At 33.7% G+C, this 26,543-nt stretch overlaps 4 protein-coding genes across 5 annotated transcripts; 2 read left to right on the forward strand and 2 right to left on the reverse strand.

Annotated features, from left to right (window-relative positions):
- Positions 1 to 93: 93 nt before the first annotated feature.
- LOC128159838 (uncharacterized) lies at positions 94 to 2,470 on the reverse strand. The gene is made up of 3 exons (XM_052823041.1): positions 2,331 to 2,470; positions 1,666 to 1,896; positions 94 to 755 (listed from the first exon to the last, which is right to left on the reverse strand). The coding sequence occupies exons 2-3, from the start codon at positions 1,875 to 1,877 to the stop codon at positions 566 to 568; spliced, it is 402 nt and encodes a 133-aa protein (XP_052679001.1). The 5' UTR covers positions 1,878 to 1,896; positions 2,331 to 2,470; the 3' UTR covers positions 94 to 565.
- A 2,013-nt stretch (positions 2,471 to 4,483) lies between these two features.
- LOC128161371 (uncharacterized) lies at positions 4,484 to 10,800 on the reverse strand. 2 transcript variants are annotated; one of them, XM_052824652.1, is made up of 7 exons: positions 10,670 to 10,800; positions 10,350 to 10,477; positions 9,658 to 9,902; positions 9,333 to 9,492; positions 8,177 to 8,392; positions 7,505 to 7,649; positions 4,484 to 7,101 (listed from the first exon to the last, which is right to left on the reverse strand). In XM_052824652.1, exons 2-7 carry the CDS (start codon positions 10,417 to 10,419, stop codon positions 6,849 to 6,851), a joined length of 1,089 nt encoding a protein of 362 aa, XP_052680612.1. In that variant the 5' UTR covers positions 10,420 to 10,477; positions 10,670 to 10,800; the 3' UTR covers positions 4,484 to 6,848. The 2 variants fall into 2 exon arrangements, with proteins under 2 accessions (XP_052680612.1, XP_052680610.1); XM_052824650.1 differs by having other exon boundaries at positions 10,692 to 10,793.
- A 169-nt stretch (positions 10,801 to 10,969) lies between these two features.
- LOC128159922 (uncharacterized) lies at positions 10,970 to 13,824 on the forward strand. The gene is made up of 2 exons (XM_052823149.1): positions 10,970 to 11,107; positions 11,900 to 13,824. The coding sequence occupies exons 1-2, from the start codon at positions 11,037 to 11,039 to the stop codon at positions 13,068 to 13,070; spliced, it is 1,242 nt and encodes a 413-aa protein (XP_052679109.1). The 5' UTR covers positions 10,970 to 11,036; the 3' UTR covers positions 13,071 to 13,824.
- Positions 13,825 to 15,381: 1,557 nt separating this feature from the next.
- On the forward strand, positions 15,382 to 24,098 carry LOC128159973 (GDP-fucose transporter 1-like). Its single transcript, XM_052823205.1, has 6 exons — positions 15,382 to 15,565; positions 20,515 to 20,575; positions 20,942 to 21,082; positions 21,514 to 21,630; positions 21,902 to 22,010; positions 22,481 to 24,098. Exons 1-6 carry the CDS (start codon positions 15,492 to 15,494, stop codon positions 23,029 to 23,031), a joined length of 1,053 nt encoding a protein of 350 aa, XP_052679165.1. The 5' UTR covers positions 15,382 to 15,491; the 3' UTR covers positions 23,032 to 24,098.
- Positions 24,099 to 26,543: the final 2,445 nt, after the last annotated feature.

Here is a 26,543-nt window from a genome sequence, read left to right on the forward strand (position 1 = left end):
CTGTCTCATCGTCTGCCTACACCATGTACACGTCAATTTGTTACTTTCGTCTTCATCAGAACCAGCGGGACAAAAAATTCAAACAAAACCAAATTAAAACAAAAAGTCTTTATTGAAATTTGAACCTTCCTATCCGTCTGCAATGGCCCTGGGATAAGCTAAAGATCGACAATATAATTGTTGAATGAATAACAGAGGTCAATATTAACATACATGTATTAAGTAAAAGAGGAAGTAACACAATCAAAAACTAAAAACAAAAACAAATTCTAAAAAAATAAATAAAAAGTATGACTGGTTTAAAAAAAATAAATGAACACAGGACACAGTTTTTGTGATTCGAGCGTGTTTTCACCGAGAAAGGATAAAAACAAAGTAATAATTAAAATGATTATGGCCTTCCTACTCTGAAGTTAACATGTATCTATTGTTATTTTCTAATATACAGTAACATTGATTACTTTTCTTTTAAACTACTTTTTTCAAAAAGAATGCACTTCTCTTCTATATAATTCGTAACTTCAAACTCATTTACATCAACTAGTCCACAACTGAAACATCAATTTCATCCAATGGTAGCAATGCAGATACACATCAACGTAATGACAAACACATCATAGGCGTGGTCAATTACAAATCCGACCAATGGACGAGCAGAAAACATGCAATGTGCGACGTCAATCAAGGTCACTACCATGGAGATCAATACGCCCCTCACGATCGCGTCAACACATGATCCAGACTTTAACAATGGCCTGTAGAAAAAAAATCAAAAAATTATTTTTATTTTATATTTAATCACACTGTTTAAAATTCTAAATCACTGGACCCATTTTTGGGGGGTATTTATATACGCATTAATAATGTTCAATGACGATGGTTTAGAATTTTTTTGCCCTGCTAATCAAAATATTTACAAATATATATTATATATACACATGTATAACTTTTTGACTGTAAATTTAATAATCAACATGGTTAAATTAAATTTTCAGCGCAATTATGAGTTTTCCGGATAAATCGATGATGTTATTTCTTTATTCAAATAGCATATTATATGTAAATATATCTTATTTTCAACACTTTTTATGCATAATTTGTAAACATTACCATAAAACAGCATCGATTACAACGTCAACTTGTTTACCGAATTTGTTTAAGGGTCTCATATTAGACCCATTCTTTTTTTTAGAAAAGGCAACAAATTTATACAGGGCAAACGAATGTGGAAATAAAAATTGGTAAAAACTTGAAGGTATCTATTTTAAAAATAAAAATCACATCGTTTAGATATTTAATGGCTTTCGTCTCACGCGCACTCTGTATTATTTTAATTTAAAGAAAAAAATTACTAATTTGTTAACAGAATGCAAAACTCATGTACATGTATTCTTGTACTAGCTTTAAAAAACCAATTTGCGTGTTTTAAGCATTAAAAGAATATTTTTAAAGACACTGGTTCAACTCCAGGTCTTTTGATAGAACTTATTATAATATGGGGCAATAGCGATGTCTGCTTGGTTGCGTGAAAGAAACCCCTTTTCGTCAATATCACGAATATAGATATGTATACGTCCAATTATGCATTCATTTAGAAATCATACTATTATTTAAGAACTACCTAATCAACTGAAGGACTAATTACACATTGCATAAGTTACCTACCCCAATGCAAAGTTGATCAAGAAGCCGAGAAGAGCGTACGAGACCATGGCTACCGGCATCGCCTTGGAGCAGTTGTTGGCAGCACGAACTTCCTCCTCCGTCTTCCCCGGGTATGTGACCCTCATCCAGGCGTTACCCAGCACCCTGGGGGAGTACCACAGTGCCCCCAGCACCTGGGAGGACACGATGCCCACGACAGCTCCGAGGACCATAGTCAACTACAGAGTTCAACTAAAAAAATACAGTATAAATTTGTGTCATTTTCTGTGGCTATTAAAGAGCGTCACCTCTCAACGCAATAAACCCGATGACTTGATGTAAAGTGTGTCTAGCAGGTTTAGGTTGAAATCTTGTTACTTATTTCTGTTATACATGCACTGTAGTGATGTAGTAAGTTGAGTAAAATGTAAATTATTATCCTAAACACTTGCATATTGAAACAGTGAAGTAGAAAAATTCTAATAATCTGCATACAGGAAATGGACCGTTTCCCATACATTGACCTACTTAGATAAACATTTTCGCGCGCTTTCTACACTGTAGCTGTCAATATACTGATTTTTACGCTATTTTCCAAAATGAGCGATATAGTTCGTTACTTCTCCAAACTCCACCTTTTGGCAGTTCAGTGAGCAATACAACATATAAAGATAAATGTTTGTTACCTGATTGTTTGGGGAGGGCGACTGCCGAGAGTCCTTCTCTAGATCTACCACGCCGCTGTCAGTGTGTACACAACGCCCGTATCAGACCCCGCTGATAACAATTGTGCCACGGGGCGGATCTCCGGGGAAGGGGAGGCGGATCAACAAGAGGGCCAGGGGTGATCAATTATCAATGTTGTTTACTTTCTGAAACTTTACTGATCATTATGGGTTTAAATTTTCAGAAGGATTTAAAATCCCAAAACCACATTTTAGATACATTTATGCACAGTATTAAGAAAGTCATGACATATTTCAATGTGCTAGCTGAAGCGTAAATCAAAAGCCAGAAAGTTAAAAGCTGTGATCGTTCTGAATATACATGTACATGTAGTTACATAATTTCGACTGAAATAAATAATTGTAAGTCCGGTATTTTAATACAAATTTATTTCATGTTCTAGCAACCCTTCTCAGGCGTTTCCACTTAGCTGTTAAATGGTGCACATGCAAAGTTACCTGGAATAATAGACATACCGAATATTTGTTGTAAGGGCCGATAGTACATGTACCTAGTTACTTAATCTTAGATTTCCATGGTAACCAATCACTAGTGAAACAATACATAATCAAGATAGAGAAAAGACGCGGATCCATGACTTTTCCCTATAGAAGATCTACCCTTAACATCCCTATCCCATATTAAAAACATTAACTGGTATTTACGACAGACTCCAACTCTCCAGAGGTTTGAGAGCAAAGATGGTTTTCTGTAGCTTTTCGTCGCACAGCTTACATCAGCTTACATCGGTACCTGCAGCATGCTGTACTAATGGGGTCATGGTTTTTCAGGGGTGGGTTGGTTTGGGGCAGTTCCATGTTTAATTCTCACGAGTTTACATTTAAGAATGCCCCCTCGGCACATGAAGAACCAAAAATAAACAAACTTTACATATAATACAATTTATTTAATCACTGAGAGCAAATAAAATCACATGTAAGTTATATAAAAGCAGGTAGGTTTGGCACACGGGACTGTTAGAACACATTGCACACAATAAAATCCAGTCTATAAATATCTATGACGACAGAAATATCACTCCTAGCTAACACTGTCAAAGTCTGTATAGAGTATGTCACAATGAATCTGTAATGTCTATACATGAAATATGGTCCCTACATTTTGATTTGCTCAACAAAATAATTATAAACATGTGTAAATTATGAACATACTACTAATTTCAAATAATCTGATAATGGTTTCGTAAGATTTTCTTGGTTCACCGTGTGAAAAAAGACTCCTAAAATAGGTGTGTTGTACAGCAACAGATAAAGATAGCTGTGTCTAGCAAGAAACGAGCAAGTTCTATGAGATTATTAATTCATAATGTAGGTAAAAGGTGCATAGGGAGACTGGCATTTAAACATTCTGTGATCTAATATATAATATGGAGCATATATGAAATTATAAAGTCAGTAAATAAAACAAAACATACATGGGATACCGTATATATGTGTGTACATGTATCAACTAATGACTCATTTTTGAGAAACGAAGAAAAACAGTCAAAAAATCCATAAAATGTACATGGTTTATAATAAGCAAATAAAAAGAAGGCAAAAAAACAACTATAGAAAACCCGTATGTATATATATCATATATCACTCTAATCAAAGTCTACTAACAGTGTGTAAGGGATCGAACTGTTCACTTAGATACTGGTGGTCAGAGTTAACTCCTCCTTAATTTCCACTTCAATGCAAGCACACTGTATAGATAACATATTCTGTGTAATACATGAACATCTTTCTCTACTGTTATAGTCAAAATATTAACAATGATGTTATTTTACCAAAAAATATTTAATTTCATCTTTAAAGATGTACATCAAGCAAAAATACACTCTTACATTGTTTACAAAATAATTTAAAGATATATTGACAAAAATACTGTAAATGAACTTAGAACTTAATCATATTTAGCACCTTTCATCCTGCTCTATGTCCACTAGATTAAGTACATACTACTAAATAACTCTATGATTCAACAACTACTAGCGGGTAAATAGGGGAGCTTGGATTAATGTGCTTATTTGTGAATTAGTTGAAGTATGTAAAGTATGCTAAAAATAGATTGCAATAATCAAAAATGATTGTACTGTATAGATAACTGGACCCAAAACTAGAAAATTCTTAAGCAGGCCCTCCTGCTGCTTTAAAAGTGTATATTATTCAAAGCCAGAAAGACATATGGGAAGATTATGAACTAAAAAAAACTTGCTTAAGAGTAAACTAAATGTGTTTAGTTTAATTGTAGTATTCAAAACACAACAATGCATTATTTTTTAATCATCGTAATATATAGTTTAATCTATTTAGCATTATAAGATAATAATTTATTCTTGAGCTAAAACAATGGATGAATCACAGTCTTTTAAGCATTCATTAATGGATACAAATTTGGTACGACAAAGTATGATTGAGTATCATATGGCAGTACGCCGTATTGTACATATTAACAGTACCTGTACATGTACAGTGATTTCTTAAATACCGTATTCCTCGATGTTTGATTATTTTTTGACAAGTGGATTTAGTACATGGACATGTATATGTACTGTCATGTGTCTTACTGTGACAAAATTCCCAAAAATTGGTGCTTAACAAATAATGATGAAACCATGATAACAGGTTCTAGATATAACTATATCTGGTACACACAACAGAGAGAGGTTAATAACTTCTCTAAAGTATTAGTCTCTCCTTAAAAGACCACAACAAATCACAACATCATTAATAATCAGTAAAACAACAAAGTATTAGTTTTAAACCTTACTAACATGTACTTATATTTGTGACAACCTCTAAATGTTGTTTAAGGCACTTATTGTACACACTTGCATAGTCTACATGTAGTTTTTATAAAATCACAGATCAGTTCTGTTTTCCAAGATGAATATTTCATTTCCATCATAGCTTGATCACACAAGGCATTAAAGGCAATACCGTAATATATCAATACGGATTTAATGGCAAACTAATGACTAAATGTACCATTTCATAGCATTGCACTAATTAATATATACCAGTTCAGTAAATGAACAGTATTTGATAATAAAGAATGAAACTTTGAACACATATCTTGACCTTGATAATCAACCCTCTTATGATTTCATGACCTTAGACAGAAATTCATCCAAAAAACAAATGTTGCGTGCTAAATACCGGTATATAAAATACACATCTTGTAACTGTTGGACATATCATTCAGTGCAATGTTAACAGACATCATAAATAGTTGAACACACTGGTCTTAATTGCATATCAAAACATTAAAAAACTATATGTATCAATATACAATCTGTACTAACTTGCATTGCATTTAAAATTCTTGATGCTATTATTTTTTTTCAATTTAAGAATATTCTGCAGATAAAGATAAAACAGATAAAAGCGATAGAGAAGAATACCATAATGCATGTTAGTTAGATTAAATACTGTTCATGAAAGAATAAACATTGGGATGTAAATATGACATATATTAAGGCACCTCACAAGATTTAAACTTTTACTTTTTAAGACATTTTGTCACAAGATGGTGATTTAAATGTAAAATTGCACATCATGTCAGAGTTTGAATCCGCGTGGGTCTTTTGCTCACATTAACTGAATTAAAGTTTTAAAAATATAATTTTTTATCCAAAATTGCACATTTCTCACCTATTTTACTTAAATACTTCTAATTCATTATTCAATCTATCAAAATCAAGAAATTTTCTGCTGATTTGAGAAACAATTTCAAGGTGTAGTGAGCCACCTTAAACTTTAGTAATTTGCATAATTGTTTTGTCATTTATGCATAATTATAAAATACTAACAGAAAAAATAGTTTTAATAATAAAATTTCTTTTTTGTCATCATATAGGCAAATGCATTCATAATATAGAAATTTTTCAAAGATCATTGTACCAAAAAATAAAGACTAAAAATATGTAACGCATAAAAGTGTAAAAATTACATAAATATTCATAAATTTTTATAAATTTTCATTCAGTAGACACATCTAATTACTGTGGAATCATTAGAATTCATAGCAGCTAAATTTTCATGAATTTAAAATGGTGCCCTCAATAAAGAATTCCTGTAAGAAAAACATATTAAACAAATAAAAAATACCTTATCTCTTACTCAAGTGAATCCATGAAATAACATTCCACATACATATAAAGTATTGGCAATCAAGAAATGCTGTGGAATCATTAAAATTTGTGGGGGCCAATTTTCGTGGAATATTAAAAATTTACAGGTTCGTTGGGACATAATTTTGTGAATTTTTGTATACCTACAAAAGGAAAGACTTTATAGCCAGAATTTAATAATTCATGGGGGATGTTAATTCGTGGATGAGAGGTACCTACCCACGAATTCCACGAAAATTGAGCCACCACGAAATCTAGTGATTCCACAGTATTAGCCCCTGTGAATTCTAATGACTCTCTAGTTAACAATTAAATACAATACTGCTTTCTTAGTACACAACTAAATGTAGTACTGTTTGGATGGACGCTGGACTGTATTTGGACGGGGAGGGAGAGGGGGTGGTCCTCGGAATGGCATTCCTGGGTCATGTGATCGCTCTGTGACCTCAAAGGTCAGTTTGTACATGGGAGGTTGTTCTCTTATTGGAGCCAGTGGATTATATGGTTCTCCTTGGGAAAACTGCCTCAAATGGAAGCCTTGAGTTGGGCCCCTTTGAGGAGAATAGGAAGTTCCTGGAAGCTCGGTGTATCTGCTAAAATCAAAAGAATAGGACTAGATTGAAATGGGCTGCATCTGTTTACATACATTGAATTCGAAGTAGTCATACCTATGATAAATTAGACTGCACAAAAACTTCCAGTGATAAATTTTAGAGAATTGTTTATTAAAAAATAATGTCTCCATGAATCATAGAGCACTGAATTGGGTCATCCATACATTATTTATAACTGTATATTTGAATACACAAAATATTAAAAGTGTCACCTATGACACTTGCAAATGACACTTGTTTGTGTTTTTGAAATAGCACAGTTATACTATGATAGTTTTCAAAAGTGTCATGTATTGCATCATCCTTAATCTCTGCAATGAAAAAGAAATGATCTACAATTCAAGTATCTGACTAGGAGGTAGATGATGTGACCCCTATATACCTGTTGTCGGCCGGAGCGTCCCAGCCCTGGCTGCTGTACACAGGGGGCTGGTATTTGGGGGGAGACCTCGTGGTCATTGGGTACCAGTTCTTGGCCTCTGTTCGGTCTCCATTGGATGAGTGGGATGTCCCTGGACCTTTCCGTCCTGTAATCAATAATGCAGATTTGTTAAGTTGGTGTATCGAAGAAGTTTACAAAGCAATGGTATATGTAGATATATAGCAGTTTGAGAATAAACTGTTAACATGTGCTACAAAATCATCCTTTTATAGGCCTTAGATTATACAGGTAATCAGAACTTAACAGATTTAATGTGAAAAGCCCATTAAATTAAAATATGACAAAATAATGGCATCTTGTTTTCTATGCTACAGTAAAATGTATATTTGAATAACAATCTATTTTAAAAAAAAATCATTTATATGGAATTGAAATTTTCTTTTAGGTAATTTTAAATGCACACAAATCATTCATTAACACATAGAACCTGTTGTGTCTATTATTTTACTCTATATACAGGCATGCAAAACAGATTATAGGTTTTCAAATATATACCAAAAGAGATCCCTGAAAAGAATCATTTGCAATCAGTACAAGGATAAATTATTGTGTAGTTTCCCCTACATGTACAGAGTTGGATATTTTACCTGTACAATCATTAGACAGTTTTACCTGAGCCTGATGATTTGAAGCTGTTCTGATGAGACAGTGGAGTTGTCGACCTTTGGTAGCTCTCCCGTGGGGTTTGTCGTTTCCAGCAGCAATAGACAAGCCAAAAAATGACGAACAGGAAGCAGATCGTGCTGACCAGGGAGCCAGCTATGATGATGGTGTCACGGTCACGCTTCTCTTTACGCAGGTAATGGTCCAGGTAAGCATCCCCAGGTACTAAAAACACATCATATAATACTACCTTAAGGCTATAAAGTTATGCAAATCAAATCAAGTTGTACAGAGTTGATTTTGAATAATACCTATTTTTTTATGACATTTAGACACAGAAACTCCCATAGCATTTTTTTGTTCAGAGAAAGCGCAGAATTTATTGGAATAACTCTGTTTGTGAATGCATGTAACAATTATGTGTGACCTAGATATCAGACAATGCCTTGCATGACTGAAATATTCAACAAGGCTGAGATATCAGAAATTGTCTGTGATGATCGAGATATAACGAGACTGAGATATCAGACAATGTCTGTGATGGCAGAGATGTCAGACAATGAATTTGTGGTGACTGAGATATCAGACAATGTCTGTGATGGCTGAGATATCAGACAATGTCTGTAAGCCTGAGATATCAGACAATGTCTGCGGTGACTGAGATATCAATGTATGTTGTGACTGCGATATCAGACAATTCCTGTGGTGGCTGGTATATCAGACAATGTCTTCAGTGGCTAAGATATCGGACAATGTCTGTGGTGACCGTGATATCAGACAAGGCTGAGAAATCAAACAATTTCTGTGGTGACTGAGATATTAAACAAAGTTTGTAAAGACTGAGATATCAGACAATGTCTTCAGTGGCTGAAATATCGGACACCGAGATATCAGACAAGGCTGGGATATCAGATGTCTGTGGTGACTGAGATATCAAAGTATGTAAAGACTGAGATATCAGACATTGTCTGCAGTGACTGAGATATCAGACAATGTATGTGGTGACTGCAATATCAGACAATGGTTGTGGTAGCTGGTATATCAGACTATGTCTGCAGTGGCTGAGATATCAGGCAATGTTTGTGGTGACTCAGATATCAGACATCTGTGATAGATGATATATCTGGCAATTTGTATGTTGACTAAGCCACCAGAGAGTATATACCTGTACTTGCTGGCTGATGACAGTAAGGCTTAATCTCCAAAGTAAGGTCATACCCATCAACTCCACGTCTGTCATAACTATCCAACTCACGCAACTCCACAGTTACCTCCATGTGGCTGGAGCACCATAACGAGGGAGGATAACTCTTGCAGTTGAAGGTCTGTAAATAAATTGACAATTTTTACAGAGCTTTGTGACCTATCAACTTTCAGCTGAGAATACATTTGTGCAAGAGTTTGATGTTTTAAGTAGCTCTATAGTCTTTTAATGAACCAAAATACAATCTTTCTATACCATGCATTTCTAATATTTCCAGTTTACAAACCCTAGGTTTGGGGTCCCCTATTCCATCATAGTATGTCATTTTAAAATCACAACTAGTCATGGATGCATTGATGAGTTTGATACAGAGAGAATAGCATTGTTGATCTGGTGAATTGGCACTCCATTCTGATTCAGCAAACGTCATGTTGCAATGTCTGGCGGGTAGCGGCCCCTTGGCTCTCACCAAGTAATGACTCTCTGCCTGATAATGATGGGGACGTCGACAGCTCCTTCTGTGAGTGAACACTTAGGGAAGAAAATAAGCAAATGAATATATAGTGTAGATTCCTAATTAAACATGAGGAATTTGCCGCATAAAATCATGAGAAACACATATTGCTGATATTCAAATTTTGCTTTGATTTTTCTGACAGATTTAACTGAAACTAACGGGTATATTTAAATCTGGCATTCAGGAATATGTGTTTCAAATACATACTAGGTAGAATGTAATGAAATCATTGGTCAAACTCTTATTAAATTTAATCTTCTTAAATTTTATAAAGACTTTTATTGAATAATTCATAATAATGTTATTGTCAAGAAATATCTATTTTACTCTCTCTGATCTGTCTGTGCATCTACAATAAAAATTGAATTGAAATAGGAGTTACAGCAATTAATTTGTCGAAGCAGTCAACCAAAATTCATTTGTTTAATTTTCAATCTATTTTGATAAATCTGTTTACTTACTGATCTGCTGGGTCTGTCCATAGCAGCTGACAGGGAGGAGAGTAAGAACAATCAGGTAGAAGACCGTCATTCTGGTGACACATGGGTTATAAAATGGACCATCTATAACAAACTCTCCGGACCCATAGCTGAAAAGACGTCAAAAAAGGTGAAAATGATTTGTTTGTTTTTTAAGTACATGGGCTTACGATGAGTCAAGAGAGCAAACATCGGACCGCCCGCTGTACTGAATAAATCGACGATAAAGACTTCTTCATTTATTCACCAAATCATTAACGAAATGTCCCGTACAAATTCAGCACGCCAATATAACCACTTACTATATAGAAATACTGAATGTACCTCTCTGGCTTCATATGCTGCCCCACAAAAAACGATGCATAAAATTTCTTAACTTTTACTCAGCATCATCAACAGATTGGTGCGCCATCTATATTCCGGAAAAAGTTTTAATTATTGAAATAAAACACCATTAATTTTGATATTATTATTGTATAAACATTTTATTATTCATTAATCATAATTTTCACAGCTTATCTAAACTTTTTTCATTAAAAATCAAATTACCAACTTTTTAAACTGGTACCCCGATTATAGAAACCTATTTTCACTTTATAACAATCTACTTTCACATTCAGAGACGGCATGTTACTCCATGAAACCGTCATTTAACAGTTTACCGTCGAGATGTCCATCTTCTGGTGTAGATATGTACCTCATTTTTCAAAGACTTTGAAGGAATCACAGTTATTCCAAAGGTAAGGATTTATTGTATCGCATAAAATTAAATACATGTACGACCACAAGCGCTTGTTTAATACATAAAGAAGCGCCTGTGTGTACGATGTCTTGATAGTTTCCAGCTTGACAGGCCCGCATCATCATACTATCCATTGACAATTTCTTTCATGAACAGAGTAAGGTGAATAAAACTGGTATAAAGTAATATTTGATCTTGAAAACATTATACATAGGTAATATGTCAATAGATTTAAATCACTCGATTGCAAGTACTAGTATGTGAATTTATGATTTACAAACGTATATATATATATATATGAGTTTAAATGATTTACACAACAAATTGTTAATCTTGCTTCATGAACAATTCAAGCCAAAAAGAAAATTGGATTCAAGTCTCAGGTACCTTTTAATAAATGCACAGTTTTAGGTTTGAATGGATATGTCAGATACTACAAATGAGGTCTCAGCTGAGATTCGGGTAAGCTTGATGAATGACATTATTCAAGGGTTTTTTATATTAAAAAAAAGGGGGGGGGTCCAAAAAAATCTGGGTCCTGAACATCCAGAATCGATCATCTGATTACCAAAATAAGCTAAGCCAGTTCTGGGTTCATAATTAACATCATTTGAACCCAAGTTTCCAATCCCTTACACTTATTGATAAGCAGTTCAGTGGATAGAAAACCAATGGGTTCCTGTGGTGGGTAGAAATTATCTATTAAGAATATACTATGTTTATATATACTTTGTTGAGTTCAGAATTATTTTTTAATCCAATTATGCTATTTTATTTTTTTTACTTTTAGGAGTCTAGAAGGGCTAAAATGTTTCATAGAAGCTCCAAAGGTTTACAACCATTCCACAACATTACGTAATAGACGACAAATGAGAGAAATAGACATTAAAATGCCTTCAAAGTTTGTGAGGGAAATAGAGAGAGAAGTGTTGAAGGTGAGGACAAACATCCCGGCAGTCAATGAACATGTGATCGCCTTTATTATGAGAGGGCTTCCCGCTCTATCATTGAAGACTGGTTGTGGATACAGTGTAAGCACAAAGGAGGACAAAATATGTTTATATGTACATTCCATTGAAAAAGAAAGGGCTGAAAATGCACTAGGGCCTGTAAGAGAATGGCTCGAAACAACAATAAAAACTGGTGTTCAGGTACACTCTTTCAAGCGGAAATTGGTAATACCATTTGAGAGAAACTCTCCATCTTTTATAATGATTCAAGCCTTAGTGGCTGATGGTCATTACAAAATCAGAGCCATAGAAGATAAAACTAATACTCGAATATCATTCTCAGCTCGGGGAGTCAAACCAAAACAAATGACTGTCTATGCACATTCTGAGCATGAAGTAGAAGAAGGTTATAAACTTCTTTACCAATTAGTCATGCAAACTTTTAAGCATTTGAGAAGTTATTCAAAAGGAAAACTGTTGGTTCCGGAGAATTTGCCAAAGGATTTTGATATATTTTCTTTCTTGGAACAAATACCTTTAGTGTTGGATAAAAAGTATGGAGATAATAAACCCATAGTATCCCTTTGTTGGAACCAGGATAGAACCTCTGAAGAGGAAATTTATGCATATTATGACATCAGATCCAAATGTCAACATTCGGTGGAAGATGTTAAAGGCCTGTTGATTCAGCTGATACAACAAGAAGTAGAGCAGTATCATAGACAAGCACATGAAATGGTTGTATTTCCCCCAAGCAGTACTTATGTTAAATTTTCAAATGTGATGAACACCTCTGGACTCTCTCTGCTTCGTTCTTGGATTGAGAAAGATGATTCTCTCAAAAACATAAGACTGCATTTTAAAGGAGACGAGGAAAGAAAATTGGAGTTTAAGTTTCAAAAAACACATAGTAAAATTCACGTAAGAGGAGACAGTGAAGCAGATGTACAGAAAGTTGTACAGGAAATCAACAGGTTGATCACAAACTATACAGATGTATTCATGCATTGACTGAATACAGTGAAGGCATGGTCTATCATAGTGCTTGCTGTCAGAACATTCCTTGATGCTAAACAACATGACAATTTAATACATGGTATACGATCCTAAAATGAGTGTAAGAATTCACCAATGTGAACTTTCTTCATAGTTAATCTTAGTACATATGGTCAGTAAAAACAATATGAGTTGATCAGAATTAAATTGATCATCTTCTCAATCCAAGGTTTTACAATCTGCTCCTCCCCTGTTCAACTCTGTGAGGATTTAGTAAAAGTTTCATGTCATCAGCTATTTATATTTGATCTGACACTGACTAACCATTGCATCCAATCAAAAAGTGTTTTACCTCAGGCACGTAGCATTGTTTTTGAAAGTGGGGGTCAAGTATACCTTTAACTTCAATTTCATTGTTTATTTCCTTATTTCCAATCCCAAAAAAGGGGTGAGGGCAACTCCATCTTAATTCTTTTTTTTGTACGTAAATTTCAGAAAAATCTTTTTTGTGCAATAAAGTGATGCTACGTGCCTGTACCTTCGACCAAGTGCAAGAAGGGTGAATGTGTAAACAATGTGTAATTGAAACGGATGTGATTTCATTTATTAATATCTGGTAGTAAGCCCTTATCAAAGGCTATGAAACTTGTACCAAATCTGCCAGGTTTGGAGATGATAAGAGCAGATCGTTAAATTACTGGCTAGTGAAGATGATCAGTGATTTATTGACAATTTTTTATTAACATTTTAAAATTATTGTACACCCTGAATAAATTGACATCCATGACAATAGTTGTGCAGTTTATTCTCTCATTGTTGAAAGGATTAACTTTAAAATTGTATAACCGTCCATGTCGCTAAAATACAAAATAATATTCCATGCTAGGGGCCTTATATTAAGTTGGCAGAGAATCAGTCTGATTGCAAGCTTTACAATTCTTCTCTCCCAAGCACTAAAATTAGCAGACAAAGGAGCTAGCTCTGTATCAAATTGTGACAGAAGTTTATGGCCCTAGAAGTTCAAAGATATTGTGTTGGGGAAGCCTCTATTGATCGTCTCAGTATGTGTTTTGCCAGTGTAGTGGAGTTGTATTTTTTATTTAGAGTTATATGGTCTCTTGGTTCGTGTTGGATGAAGTTGCGGATGTCATTGACAACTGGTGCTATCGTCTGGGAACCGGACATTTCCTCTGCTCCCTGGAGCATTCGGTAGTTTTTCTTCGTTCGTCACAGACATCTGTAGGAGTTTGTCTCCTTTTTTATTTATTTATTGTCGTCCAGAGGTTCTTATTAATATTTACTTCATTAAATTCGAATCGCCAAATCTATCATAGGTAAATATCATTAGTAATCCACTACATTTCCCTAGCATTTTGTTCTTTACTTAAATTATTTTGTTATTTGTTTTCATTCATTAAATATCGTATCATAAAATAAATCTAAAGCCATTTTAACATCTGAATAATTGTTGCTGTTCTTTATTGATTATGATCTCTAGTATCTCGTGATAGTCTGGGATGATTTAAGAGGGAAATAACTGACCACTGTTACACCAGCAACCACAAGACAGATGCTGGCTCAAAATATCATGAACCTTTTGTGGGCATTAATGACGTTGTACATGTGTAAAGTGCTCTATAGCTGGCATCTTTTTTTGTATTGTCTCTGCCCTTGTTAGCTGAATTTTAGATTTTGCTTATTCTTGGTATACTCATCTTGCAAGCCAGTTACTTTGCTGTTATGAGCAAGGATTAATCTCTAGCATAGCTGCGAGAATTTTGAAATTTGACCCTTGGATCAGGGGTTCTGGTGCTATTTAAGAGAAGTTCATGCAGTTGGTGAAAATAAATGAATATAAAAACCATAGCTATAAAAACATTACTCTCAGCACATAGCAGGTATAACAGCGTTGTTACAGTAATCAAGAGTTAGCACCTCCACGAAAATAATGACTCTCAGGTTCATAAAGGATAATCTGTGACATGTAATAATCTATATTGATATACAGCAAGAACTCATGTCTTCCCAACCCCTTTTCAATTAAATATTGAATTTTTTCAGGCTACAAATGAAATAACTTTTTGAAGCAATTTTAAATTATGCTAGGCATTAAAAAAATCAAGGTGACTGTTGAGGCCTAGGAGCCTTTTGTTTTGTAACATTAGTTTGTTTAAATATTTTTTATTATCAATTTATATTTATATCAGATTTATTGTTATAATAGATTTTTAGCGCTTATTATAAAAAAAAGTATGAAAAAAGTGAATAAACATTTACGAATTCATGCGAACATTTTACGTACGATATATTTAAAACCGGTTCCCCGTTTTTAAACTGGTTCTCTGAAATGTGCAGTGTCGTGGCATGATCACCAACATCACGCAGTGTTTTGAGTTTTTAACGAAGTTGTAAAAGATTTTTTATAATCAGTCGGGCATGACAAGGAGGAACAAAATGGAGTCGTTCTTCGCCAAGTCTGTTAAGATTGCGTCTGTTGTGGCTGCCTACTGGTACGTGTACTTTTTATTCATCTGGAAAAAAAAAACAAAAACAAAAAATCATCACAGGAACATCTCCAGTAACCGAAGAATGCAATAAAGCAAGCAACATAGGCACGACATTTTCAAGTGTTGTTATATTAAGCATTTTTTGTATGAGAACTGTTAATTACATGTACAACTTTCATGGGAGAACTTTATAAATTACACCCGGATACGTCGATACAAGGAGACCGGAAAAATCCGTGCGCGGCCGTGGCAAGGAAATGGACCCTTTCACGGTAACTGCGGTACTGATCTATTGCAGGACACATTGATATGTTTTGACGAAATTTTAGTAGGTAAATAATTAAATGAAGTATTTTACCTTTAGCCCTTATGTCATATTGCACCAAACCATGTCAATTTGCCCTTCAATAGATCAGTACTACAGTTACTTGTATGGCCATTGATGGAATGCTGGAGAAAACGTACCCAGGAGAAAACGTACAAAGGAGAAAACGTACCCAATTTATAGGGTACGTTTTCTCCAAGAGAAAACGTACCCTATGAAAATAATGGTTTCCATAGATATTCTTAAATGAAACAAAATAAAATATACAATGAACATTTGTATCATTTGTTGCTGTAGTTTTTAAATGCATAGTCACCATGGTCATGTACTTAAATTATTAAGACAATAGTTTGTAACATACACATACACGGACATGGCCTGGGCAGTTTAATTAGTCAACAATTAATACACCATAAACGAAACCGTTAAATAATAAGTTTTTATTGCAATCTCATTTGGATAACTAAATGATGAGTATGTCAAGAAGTCGATATCGCGTTATTTTTAACATTTTTTTTTAAAATTTATCTATAGAACAAAGTTGCTTAATAAAACCAAGTCTACTGAGGTCTTTTGAATATTTGTTTGATTCATATATATGGAAACTACTACGAAATGTAACATTGAACAGTCAATTTGCTTCCGACGCCACTGACATGTACCGGTATAATGTGTGGAGAGTGAATATCTCTACCTCCTGCGTGGGGAGGCAATACATAATATTATACATAATAATAAATTAACTGCTCAGGTATTTAATTGATTATCACTATGATTAAAATCAGGGGATCTTGCATAGAGAAACTCAAATTGGTAAGGCTACCGCTAAATGGATAATTAGAAGAAGACTGATAACACTTTATGGCAGGTAATTATTTCGTACTAAAATAAAAGTTGCTACAATTATTATAAAGATCTTATTCATAAAATGAATATATTTCTATACATCTATGCATTGAAATATGCATAAAAGTAGCATTTGAAAATTATTTAATATGTCCAAACCCCTTTCAAATTATAAAGTATTAAATTCATATATCTATAAAACTCTTACATTTCTGTATATTTATTATGAAAATAGTATTTAAAAGTATTAAAAACTATTAAGCAGTATAATTATGATTTTCATAGGGTACGTTTTCTCCAGGAGAAAACGTACCCGGGTACGTTTTCTCCAGGAGAAAACATACCCTAGAGATTGGGTACGTTTTCTCCTGGGTACGTTTTCTCTTGGGTACGTTTTATCCTGATACCCATTGATGTGTATTAAATTCAGATTTAATATTTTGCATGTGCTCTCCCAGCTACACCCTTGCTACTGATCTATGGGGCTCAGTTTACAAAATACTTGTGACAAAGCCATAAATATTATCAGACTTGAATCCCCATATAAGCAGGCAACTTGATTATTTCTTTTATCTAACATTGATTTAAGTACATTAACATTAATTTAGTTAATTTTACCTACTTTTACAATTAATACAATGACTTGTTAATGGAAAGATGTACATACAAGCAATAATGCTTTCTTTGGTGATTCATGAGGGTTATGAAGGTTGTGACATTGCAGTAATTTTTTTACATAATCTGCTAATGCTGGTTATGTACATAATTATATACATGTATTCTGCAATGTCACTACCTTCATATCCCATATGACTTGAGACAGTTGCTTAAAATTTTTGTTAGGAAATTCTGCCCCAACTTTGGTTGCTCATTGCAGTTTAAATCGTGATATTTGTTTTTGTGTCCTCTGTACAGTACCGATCAGAGTGAGACACAACCTAACCAGTCTAGACGGACTCCCAAAACGGAGTCAACGGAAGTGAATTTCTGCAAGCATTTTGGACTCCGTTTTGGGAGTCTACGCATGCGCACTGGTACAAAATATGGCGACTTTTCGATGAAAACATGGGGTCAACAAGAAATCGTCTTGCAAAGTGCTGCATGTGTTGGCAGACTTCTAACATGTTTTAAAAGACCCAGGATATAATTTACTATCGATCGTATTTGCACGAAATAGGGGTTTATTTGCACTTAAGAAAGTTATTTCTCTTCGAAGTTGGACGTTTGGACGATGCTTAAAAAGTGATATTTTTGTGTTTTTCATGGAATTTAATCGTTAATAAAAGGTAAATTGCATTAAATTTTACTTCTTTCGTATTGTGTTACAATTTAAAATCACCAAACATACTAATTGATAAGTGCGTAAACGAAAAAAGCTTCGATTACTAACAAAAACTGGTTGCTCTAGTGATGATTAAAAACGTCTTTTTGGTATTTAAAAAATAGGATTGGTTGTTTGAAAGCCCAGAAAATGAAACAAATTGTCACTCTAGATTCAATAACTCTTTAAATTGAACTGGTAATTATCATCAAAACAATAATAATCGCTCGCGGCATTTGCGATGTTAGGAAGCCATGTTAAATACATAATTATTCAATATAATTAAATAATTTTGCATGAAAAAGATTAAAATGAGACTATACTTTTAACAAACAATGTTAAATAAACATATCCAAGCGTTAACTTTTTTTCAAAACAGTTATAGTTGTGCGTGATTGAAGTTTTGGGTGAATTTTTCATTTTAAAAATTAATCTTACGTAATACAAGTAAACGGTTATGAACATATGACATTAATATGACACATAAACGTTTAGAAATGTTTTTGAAAGTTTGGAATTAAATTGTCGTGTTTTTGGCCAATTTTAGCGATTTATTTAGAACTAAGGGGCATAACTCGCACGTTGTTTACATTAGAAACGCCATTTTACCGCAATGCATGATGGAGCCAAAGACTCCGTTTTGGGAGTTAACTCCGTTTTGGGAGTCCCGTCTAGACTGCTAACACCAGAGTTAACCCCAACTAAACCCGGAGTTTCCTTTTGGGGTTTACTTGAGGTTTACTTTTTGAAAATCAATAGGGTCCACTCGGGGTTTACTTGTAAGTTGCTGTACACACTAAAGTGTGAAGCAGACACGTCTCTTATCTTACCATCCTACTGCCTGTACCGGTAATTCCTGGCCCTTGTATATTCCGAATACACATATAGCATCTGCTTTCAGGGGTATACTTCTGACCGGGTTTACAGTGTCCACTCTGGCTTTACTTTGGGTTTATTCTGGGTCCACTTTAGTAAACCCAGAAAGTACACCCAGGGTTTAGTTGGGGTTTACTTTCTGTTACATTTGGTCTGATCGGTACTGTAATGATTTGCCCACAATTTATACAGTTGGTGTGTTTGTTTTGATGTTGTTTCATTTTTTGCTCATCATCCCCAAGAATTTTGATGCTGCATGTGCGCAAAATTGCATATTGATGTAAAACTCTCTTAGAAAAACAAATCTGAGGGAACCTTTTTTGTTTTAAAAGATATACTGATTAAGTTTTAAATAAAAGCCAAACACACCAGCCAGATAAACTGTTTGAATGACCTAATATGTGATAGAGAAAAGTTTACTAAAGAGTGTGAGAAACAAAAACACTATTACAGTTGTAACTGTCACAAGTGACCAAAATTTGGGCAGAATTTTCAAAGAATCATTGACTGAGGTGAATTATAAAGGACTGTTTCAAGATTGAATGAAGTATCAGTCCAAATATCAAGTTGAGTCAAATTTCTACTGAGAGTAGTGGAACTACAGTTTTTGGGAGTTGATTTTAATCAACTCTCCTATGCAGTTTCTCTGGCTGACCGGATTTGAAACAGTGCTTGGACCTAAACACAAATCACCACTGCTGACAAGACTTTGTACTTTTAAGTACTTGAAAATGATTGATTAATTCGGAATGCATTCAGAAGCATTATTTTTTAAAGAAACTTATTCATAAATACTAAGTCAGATTTTAAATGCTGCAAACAATTTAGATATGTTTTGTTGTCGTATTTGTTCCTTCGCCAGAGTTCAATATTGCTTAGGTACAATTTTCCAGAAATATTTCGATTACTGATACATAATGCAACATAGAATTTGATGGCACTAATTCTATTTTTAAATATTACACAACTTGATTCATTATGGGTTTTCCGTCTATAGCTTGGAATTCTTAAGAAGTTGATTGCATTAATTCTATTTTTAAATATTACCAAAGATTTTTTCTCTGATATTACACAGCATGATTCATAATGAGTTATCGATCTATAGCCCGGAATTCTTGTCGGAAAAGCCCGATAATTCATATAAGAATAAAATTGCCTAATATTCTTTAAACATAGCGCTAAGAAACTACTTGCACATGCTATGCGAAATTACATATCTTTGATTTAAAAATGAACAGTAATCAATAAAATCAACTCCCATCAGTTCTTCAGTACTTTGATTTAAACACAAAAAGTTAAAACTTGCTATTAATGGCATACTGTTCTTCAGCTACTCTACTACCAACCTTTGAGGCTATCTATGGTCCATATAGCAATGCTACTATTGCCTACTAAATATATCTAAAAAATAACCTTGCTTCTATTGTTTATGAAGTCTTAAATCACTTTCAAACACCATGTGTTTGATTTGATAATTTTTTGTCAGATAAATTTTATGCATAATAGTGAGTGGTGGTGTATATTCCTTTAACTGTTTCATCAACAGTGTACATACTCTATTAGAATGACTTTTTTAAATTTCAGGGTTATTTCTATTTCTATGGTATTTCTCAACAAGTATCTATTGAGCAGTGAAGATTTAAAGGTAAGACTTATGAAAATCATCAAAAGTTTCAATGCTGGGGATTTCACATATGTATTAAGGACTCATCATAAAGATGTTTATTTTTCAAATTGATAAAACTTTTTGTAGCTCAATGTTATTCATTAAAAAACAATTATAAGATCCAAACACAAACACCTTACTTATACATAAATAATTTGAATATAATGCTGGTACATACCTAGTTCATGTATTTTGAGTATGAATATGAACAGACTGAATGGATTTGAAAGCTGTCAAGTTACCTTATACACAAAACACTTCATAAGAAAAATATTGCCAGTAATACATAAAACGATCTTGTAAATTACTACTCTTATAATAATTATCATGAATTTTTCGTTCCAGCTGAACGCCCCCTTGTTTATCACCTGGTTCCAGTGTGTGGTCACGGTTGGCTTGTGCTGCATCCTGAGTGCTCTGTCCAAGGCTTTCCCCAACCAGATCTCATTTCCTTCAATTGTGATTGACACACAGATCTTAAAAGGGGTAGGCATGAAGAATATAAAGCTAGCTAGCTAACTTGTACATGTAGTTTTAGTTATAGGACTATGATGATAAGTTGAAAATATTTAGATAAAATCCAGCAATGTAGATGTTTATGGATGGTGAAAAACCTGCAATCCAACAAGAATTAGACAATGTTTTGAGATGTCAATTTATATTAATGATACTCATTATTTTAGTGTGCGAGCTGTGTCAATTTTTGCCTCAATGAATTCTTTTTCTTGCGCAAATTATTTAACTGACTAAATTGTATATAATGCTGTGAATAAATGGTTGAAAAATTTGCACAGACAAGTCTATAGTTTTAACAGTATGAACACTAACTGAAAAGTATATAACAGACCATATGCATGTACATGTTTATTTTGAAAACCTGTTTGATGTTTAGCAGTAAGAGTATTTTGCACTTGCAGGTGCTCCCTCTGTCCATAGTGTTTGCGTGCATGATCTCGTTCAACAACCTTTGTCTGAAGTATGTAGGAGTGGCATTTTACTACATAGGACGGTCCCTGACAACTGTCTTCAATGTGGTTTGTACATTATTCTCAAGACCAAAAATGATTTGATTTTGTTGTGTAGCCATTTTTTATGAAATATATATCTATATCACTAATCAGACTACAATCAGATAGTGGAATTAACTGTAAGTTTTATACTTCATCATGCTCATCAAGAATCAATGTTTTCCAGTCATTGTGTTGTCATTGAAAAAAAAATCGATGTAATTATACAGTTAATACAGTTGTTGGTAGTTGCGGGTTTTGTCCTTTTACATTTCCCTGACTTTGTCTCAATCAACAGGTGTTCTCCTACACAATGCTACAGCAGAGCACCTCTTTGAAGGCCATCGTTTGCTGTATGATCATCATCGCTGGCTTCTTTATGGGAGTGGATCAAGAAGGGGTGGCAGGTAAAAAATATTTTTATGAAAAGGCACACCTGTATCTTCAATACTAACAGACATATAAATTGAAAACAAATTACAGAGGGATCTATAGATCACAAAGTATCGCTTATCAAAAAGTTTTCATCATGATATTTTCATTACTTTTCCTAACCAGCCCGTAGAAATTAAACTATTAAGATATTACTATATAGATGTTTTTCAGGACTGTTAATTTCTTATATGTAAATAAGGAGAATTTAAGATGACTTATCACACAGAAAATTGAATGTGAACATCATAAAAGCATCATTTGTTATGCATTTTTCACATTTAAGAGAGTTCTTTGTAATAATTTTCAAAGTTCAATTTACTTGAAATTTTCCGTCAAGTCAAACTTTGTCCTGCATATACAGCTAAATAATAGAATAATAGAAACATCCTTTCATTATCTTACACTCTGTGAAGACCACCAGTGAATTTACTTTATTTTGCAGGCTCCCTGTCGGTAATGGGTGTATTCTTTGGGGTCATGGCCAGTGCCTGTGTGGCCTTGAACTCTATTTTCACCAAGAAAGTCCTCGCCGTCGTTGACAACAACATCTGGCGACTGACCTTCTACAATAATGTCAATGCCTGCTTCCTGTTTCTCCCCCTTATGTTGGTGTTTGGAGAATTTGGAGAAGTCTGGAGCTTCCCAAAGCTTGGGAACACAACATTCTGGACCTTTATGACAATCGGAGGGGTATTTGGATTTGCGATTGGTTACATAACAGGATTACAGATCCAGGTGACCTCTCCCCTCACTCACAACATATCAGGAACGGCCAAAGCGTGCGCCCAGACAGTGCTTGCCTGTGTGTATTACCAGGACCACAAGTCAGTGCTGTGGTGGACCAGTAACTTTGTAGTGCTGTTCGGATCAGGGGCGTATACTGAAGTTCGTAGACAGGAAATGAAAACCCAACATAAAAATGACATGGCAAAAATTACTCAGAAAATGGAGCAAGGGGAAGACAACTCCGATGGAGAGTTAATATCAAAGTGATGACATATCTGAATATAGGGTACATATTAAATTTGTTTTATATGAATACATATTATTATTTATTTATCCATTTATAGTCCATGTGGATCATATACTTAACTTTTAACTATGATTTTGATGAATTATGCTATATTTTGTTTCCGAGACATTTGTTTTCAAACTGCCTGAAATGTGAAATCCATTTTTGTAACTCATACTGTTAATGAATGTTTTGCAGTGGGTTTGCTTGCATATTATTTTATAAATGATGTTACTATGATTAAGATCTTTAAAAAATGAACAGGTTTTCCAACTTATCTCTTGTATTGTGTATATGGTTATACACTTTATATGATGAGGGTCTCCAAAAAGTTGAGGGACTGATGTCACCTCTTTGTATTATATACATGTACTCTACCGGCTTATTTTATTACATTTCCATGATTTTTCCCCTGAAAATTTGATCCTGATAGAATTAAAATATTAATATTTTTGCATTTTTCTCACTTTCAGTTTACAATATGATTTATGCAAGTTTTAGATCTGTTGCTCTTAAGATGCTACTAGATTTAACAGATACATGTACAATCTCAAGCTGTATCGGTATCAGTGATGTTGTATTTTCACAGCAGATTCAATATTCTAAAGAGCTTGTGTACATGTGTTCTATCGAAACGCTAAAGATAATGTGAACCTGGCATAGAATGAACCAGGACCGTTTACCACAGATTAATGTTGTTTTTATACGTATACATTATTTTTAATTCTCTGTGATTAAAGTAGAATACTTTCCATAAATTTGGGGTAAAGCAGACATGTAAGCTTAGATTTCCCAAGCTCCATTTTTCTGTGTTGATGAAAGGAACTGCTATGCTACATTTAAAATATGTTTCTGTGGATTTTGGACCTTTTTATAATGCTTAGCATAAAGTGGGTTACATTATTATTTGAGGGCATCATTTTTCATTTCGTTAATTTCACAGTTTAGGGATACATAGATTCATGGACATTGGTCATATAAAAATCTGTTGTTCATCACATCACATTTCACCAAACATTTGATTTCGTGTTTAGACAGAACATCGATCCTCACCACAGTTACTGTGTACAAGGTTGTTTTCGCCCTACGTTATTTTCGACCTTCTTCACTTGCAAACAGTTTCACCCCGTCTTGAATTTACCCAAATAAAGTTGTGTTTCAAGAGAGATATAGGAATTCACCCAGTCTTAAATTTGCCCCCGGGCAACAAGGGCGAAGAGGGGAGAATAGTATATCTAACAGAAGTGTTAAATCAGTAGGGTTATATATCTATTAAATGGGTTACTACTAAGATTGATGAATTTCTGTTTAAGATGTTTTCAAATTCAGACAGCTTCAGATGATTAACACCATAAAATATGATTCACTGACAGCAATTTGAGTTCCAAAATTAACCTGTAATGTCGGTATGATATATAAAATGTCTTATCCAGGAAGTTGTCCATTCCATCTCAACAGCTGATGGTTATAAATGGTGTGATTTTTGTTTATCCATGATTGGGACACAAGATTGTTGAAAAGTAATATCTTTTTGCTTTGTTTTAATACTTAAAAAGCATGTACTGGGTTCCCATGTCTTTATCAGTTTTCAATTATTGTTCATTGAGGCCAAAAAAAATATTAAATGATAAGTTTTTCAACTACTTGTATCAGCAATGTTTGAATTATTTTTGGTCTGAACCCCATTTGTATATCTTGCTAAATTGTGTTATGATTTGACAGTATTTTTTAATTGACAATCCTGCTTGTTTAGTTCGTATTATATATTAAATATTAGTGATGTCTACACTTTTGAGTTCAGAAACTCTTTGGTAGGCATTTGGGTTAAATTGCTAATAGTTTTTGTGCCAGACAAGGGTTTTCTGTCCATGTGGACTAATACCCATTGCTAGAAAAAATAATCTTTTTGAAGCTTATACTGCCCTTTTCTTTTATAATTACTTATGTATGTAATACATGTAGAATGCATTAGATTTCTTGTATACTTTGTTACGCTACTAACATTCCAGTGAACTAGTTCCTGTGTTTGGGTGTCATTCCTGGATAATGTGTCCCTTGTTCCTAAAAATATACCATAAAAACCATACACAAGTATAATCAAAAGGTTTTCATTTGTTCATTGGCATTCAAAATGCATATTTCACTTACCGGTAATATTAAATTCAAATTCATTGCAGAAGTTAAAAAAAGTAATTTTTGAGGCTTGTAATAAAAATCATTTTTTTTTCTTATAAGAAACTATCATTTAGATTTATTATCTCACACACTTAGTTATAAAATTTATATGCATACAATTTTGATGCATGTGTGTTATGTTTTCCATTATATTTTTTCCAGAAATATATTATGTATCGTTTAAATTACAATGGCGAGTGTCTCTTAAATTGTTTGTGTACTAGATTTATATGCAATTAAATCTGAGTACCCAGCGTGAATAATGAACACTTTATTGTGAACATACATTTTTTTGTATGTTGATAGTTCAGATGTGGGCAACAAAATAAAAACACTGAATTGCAAACACACTTTGTTAATTTTTTGTTAATTCCAAACTGTTTGGAAAATGTTAGAAAAACTAAGATCAATTTTTAATGCATGTAAAAGACTGATAAACTTTCATATGTTGATGTTGATCAACTCTATGTAGTTCAACTATTGGATGACTATTCAGGTCAAGATTGTGTTGATGACAAAGTAGGTCAACTTTTGATTCATTTTGAGGATTTGAATCAACTTTGGTTTGATGTGGATGATTAAAATCAACTTGTGGTGGATGTGTAGGATTTTAATAAAGTTTTAGTTGACGTGGAAGATTTAAATCAACTCATTTTTGTTTATTTAAATCAACCTTTTGTGGATGTGGATGATTTAGATCAGCTTTTGGTTAATATGGAGGATTAAAATCATCTTTTGGTTTTGGTATGTGTAGGATTTTAGTAAAGTTTTAGTTGATGTGACAGATTTGAATCAACTCTAAGTCGATGTGGAGGATAAAGATTAAAGCTTGAATGATGCGTCAACATGTGATTGATGTAGGAGATTTAGATCAACTTTTAATTGATATTGGGGATTAAGATCAAGTTTTGGTTGATGTGGCTGACAAAGATTAACTTTTGGTTGTTGTGTTGGTTGTAAATTAATTTTTGTTGGTATGGAGGATTTGCATCAACTCGCAAAAATCCTTGTCGTATTTGAACTGAGGACCTGCGGATCAATTTCAGTTCATTTATTCTCAGATTGTATTTAATAAGATAGAAAAAAATATACAATGCAGACAATATTATACAAAGAGCTTGAGTGTATACTGTACACATCAACCTGGAGAGTTGACTCTCTTATCGGTAAATTTACTTAAGTTATTAAAGGGGCATGGTCACGATTTGGGGCAAAAATTATTTTTCCGATTTTAATGTTTACATTGCATCAGTATGGTATTTTAATAGGCAACTAAAATTTGAAAGTCATTCGTTGTGTTATAAATGAGTTGCAGAGC

Source organism: Crassostrea angulata, chromosome 8 (genome assembly GCF_025612915.1).
Source record: "Crassostrea angulata isolate pt1a10 chromosome 8, ASM2561291v2, whole genome shotgun sequence".
In the NCBI taxonomy this organism is placed as follows: domain Eukaryota; kingdom Metazoa; phylum Mollusca; class Bivalvia; order Ostreida; family Ostreidae; genus Magallana; species Magallana angulata.

Coding starts and splice junctions, on each gene's coding strand:
- LOC128159838 (XM_052823041.1), bottom strand. CDS start 1,877: ATGGTCCTCGGAGCTGTCGTGGGCATCGTGTCCTCCCAGGTGCTGGGG. Junction 756..1,665: donor TTGATCAACTTTGCATTGGG/GTAGGTAACTTA, acceptor TTTTTTCTACAG/GCCATTGTTAAAGTCTGGAT.
- LOC128161371 (XM_052824650.1), bottom strand. Junction 9,903..10,349: donor TGGACAGACCCAGCAGATCA/GTAAGTAAACAG, acceptor TTCTTCCCTAAG/TGTTCACTCACAGAAGGAGC. Junction 9,493..9,657: donor TAGGGGACCCCAAACCTAGG/GTTTGTAAACTG, acceptor ATTTATTTACAG/ACCTTCAACTGCAAGAGTTA.
- LOC128159922 (XM_052823149.1), top strand. CDS start 11,037: ATGTCCATCTTCTGGTGTAGATATGTACCTCATTTTTCAAAGACTTTG. Junction 11,108..11,899: donor GAATCACAGTTATTCCAAAG/GTAAGGATTTAT, acceptor TTTTACTTTTAG/GAGTCTAGAAGGGCTAAAAT.
- LOC128159973 (XM_052823205.1), top strand. CDS start 15,492: ATGACAAGGAGGAACAAAATGGAGTCGTTCTTCGCCAAGTCTGTTAAG. Junction 21,083..21,513: donor ACACACAGATCTTAAAAGGG/GTAGGCATGAAG, acceptor TTGCACTTGCAG/GTGCTCCCTCTGTCCATAGT. Junction 21,631..21,901: donor TGACAACTGTCTTCAATGTG/GTTTGTACATTA, acceptor CTCAATCAACAG/GTGTTCTCCTACACAATGCT.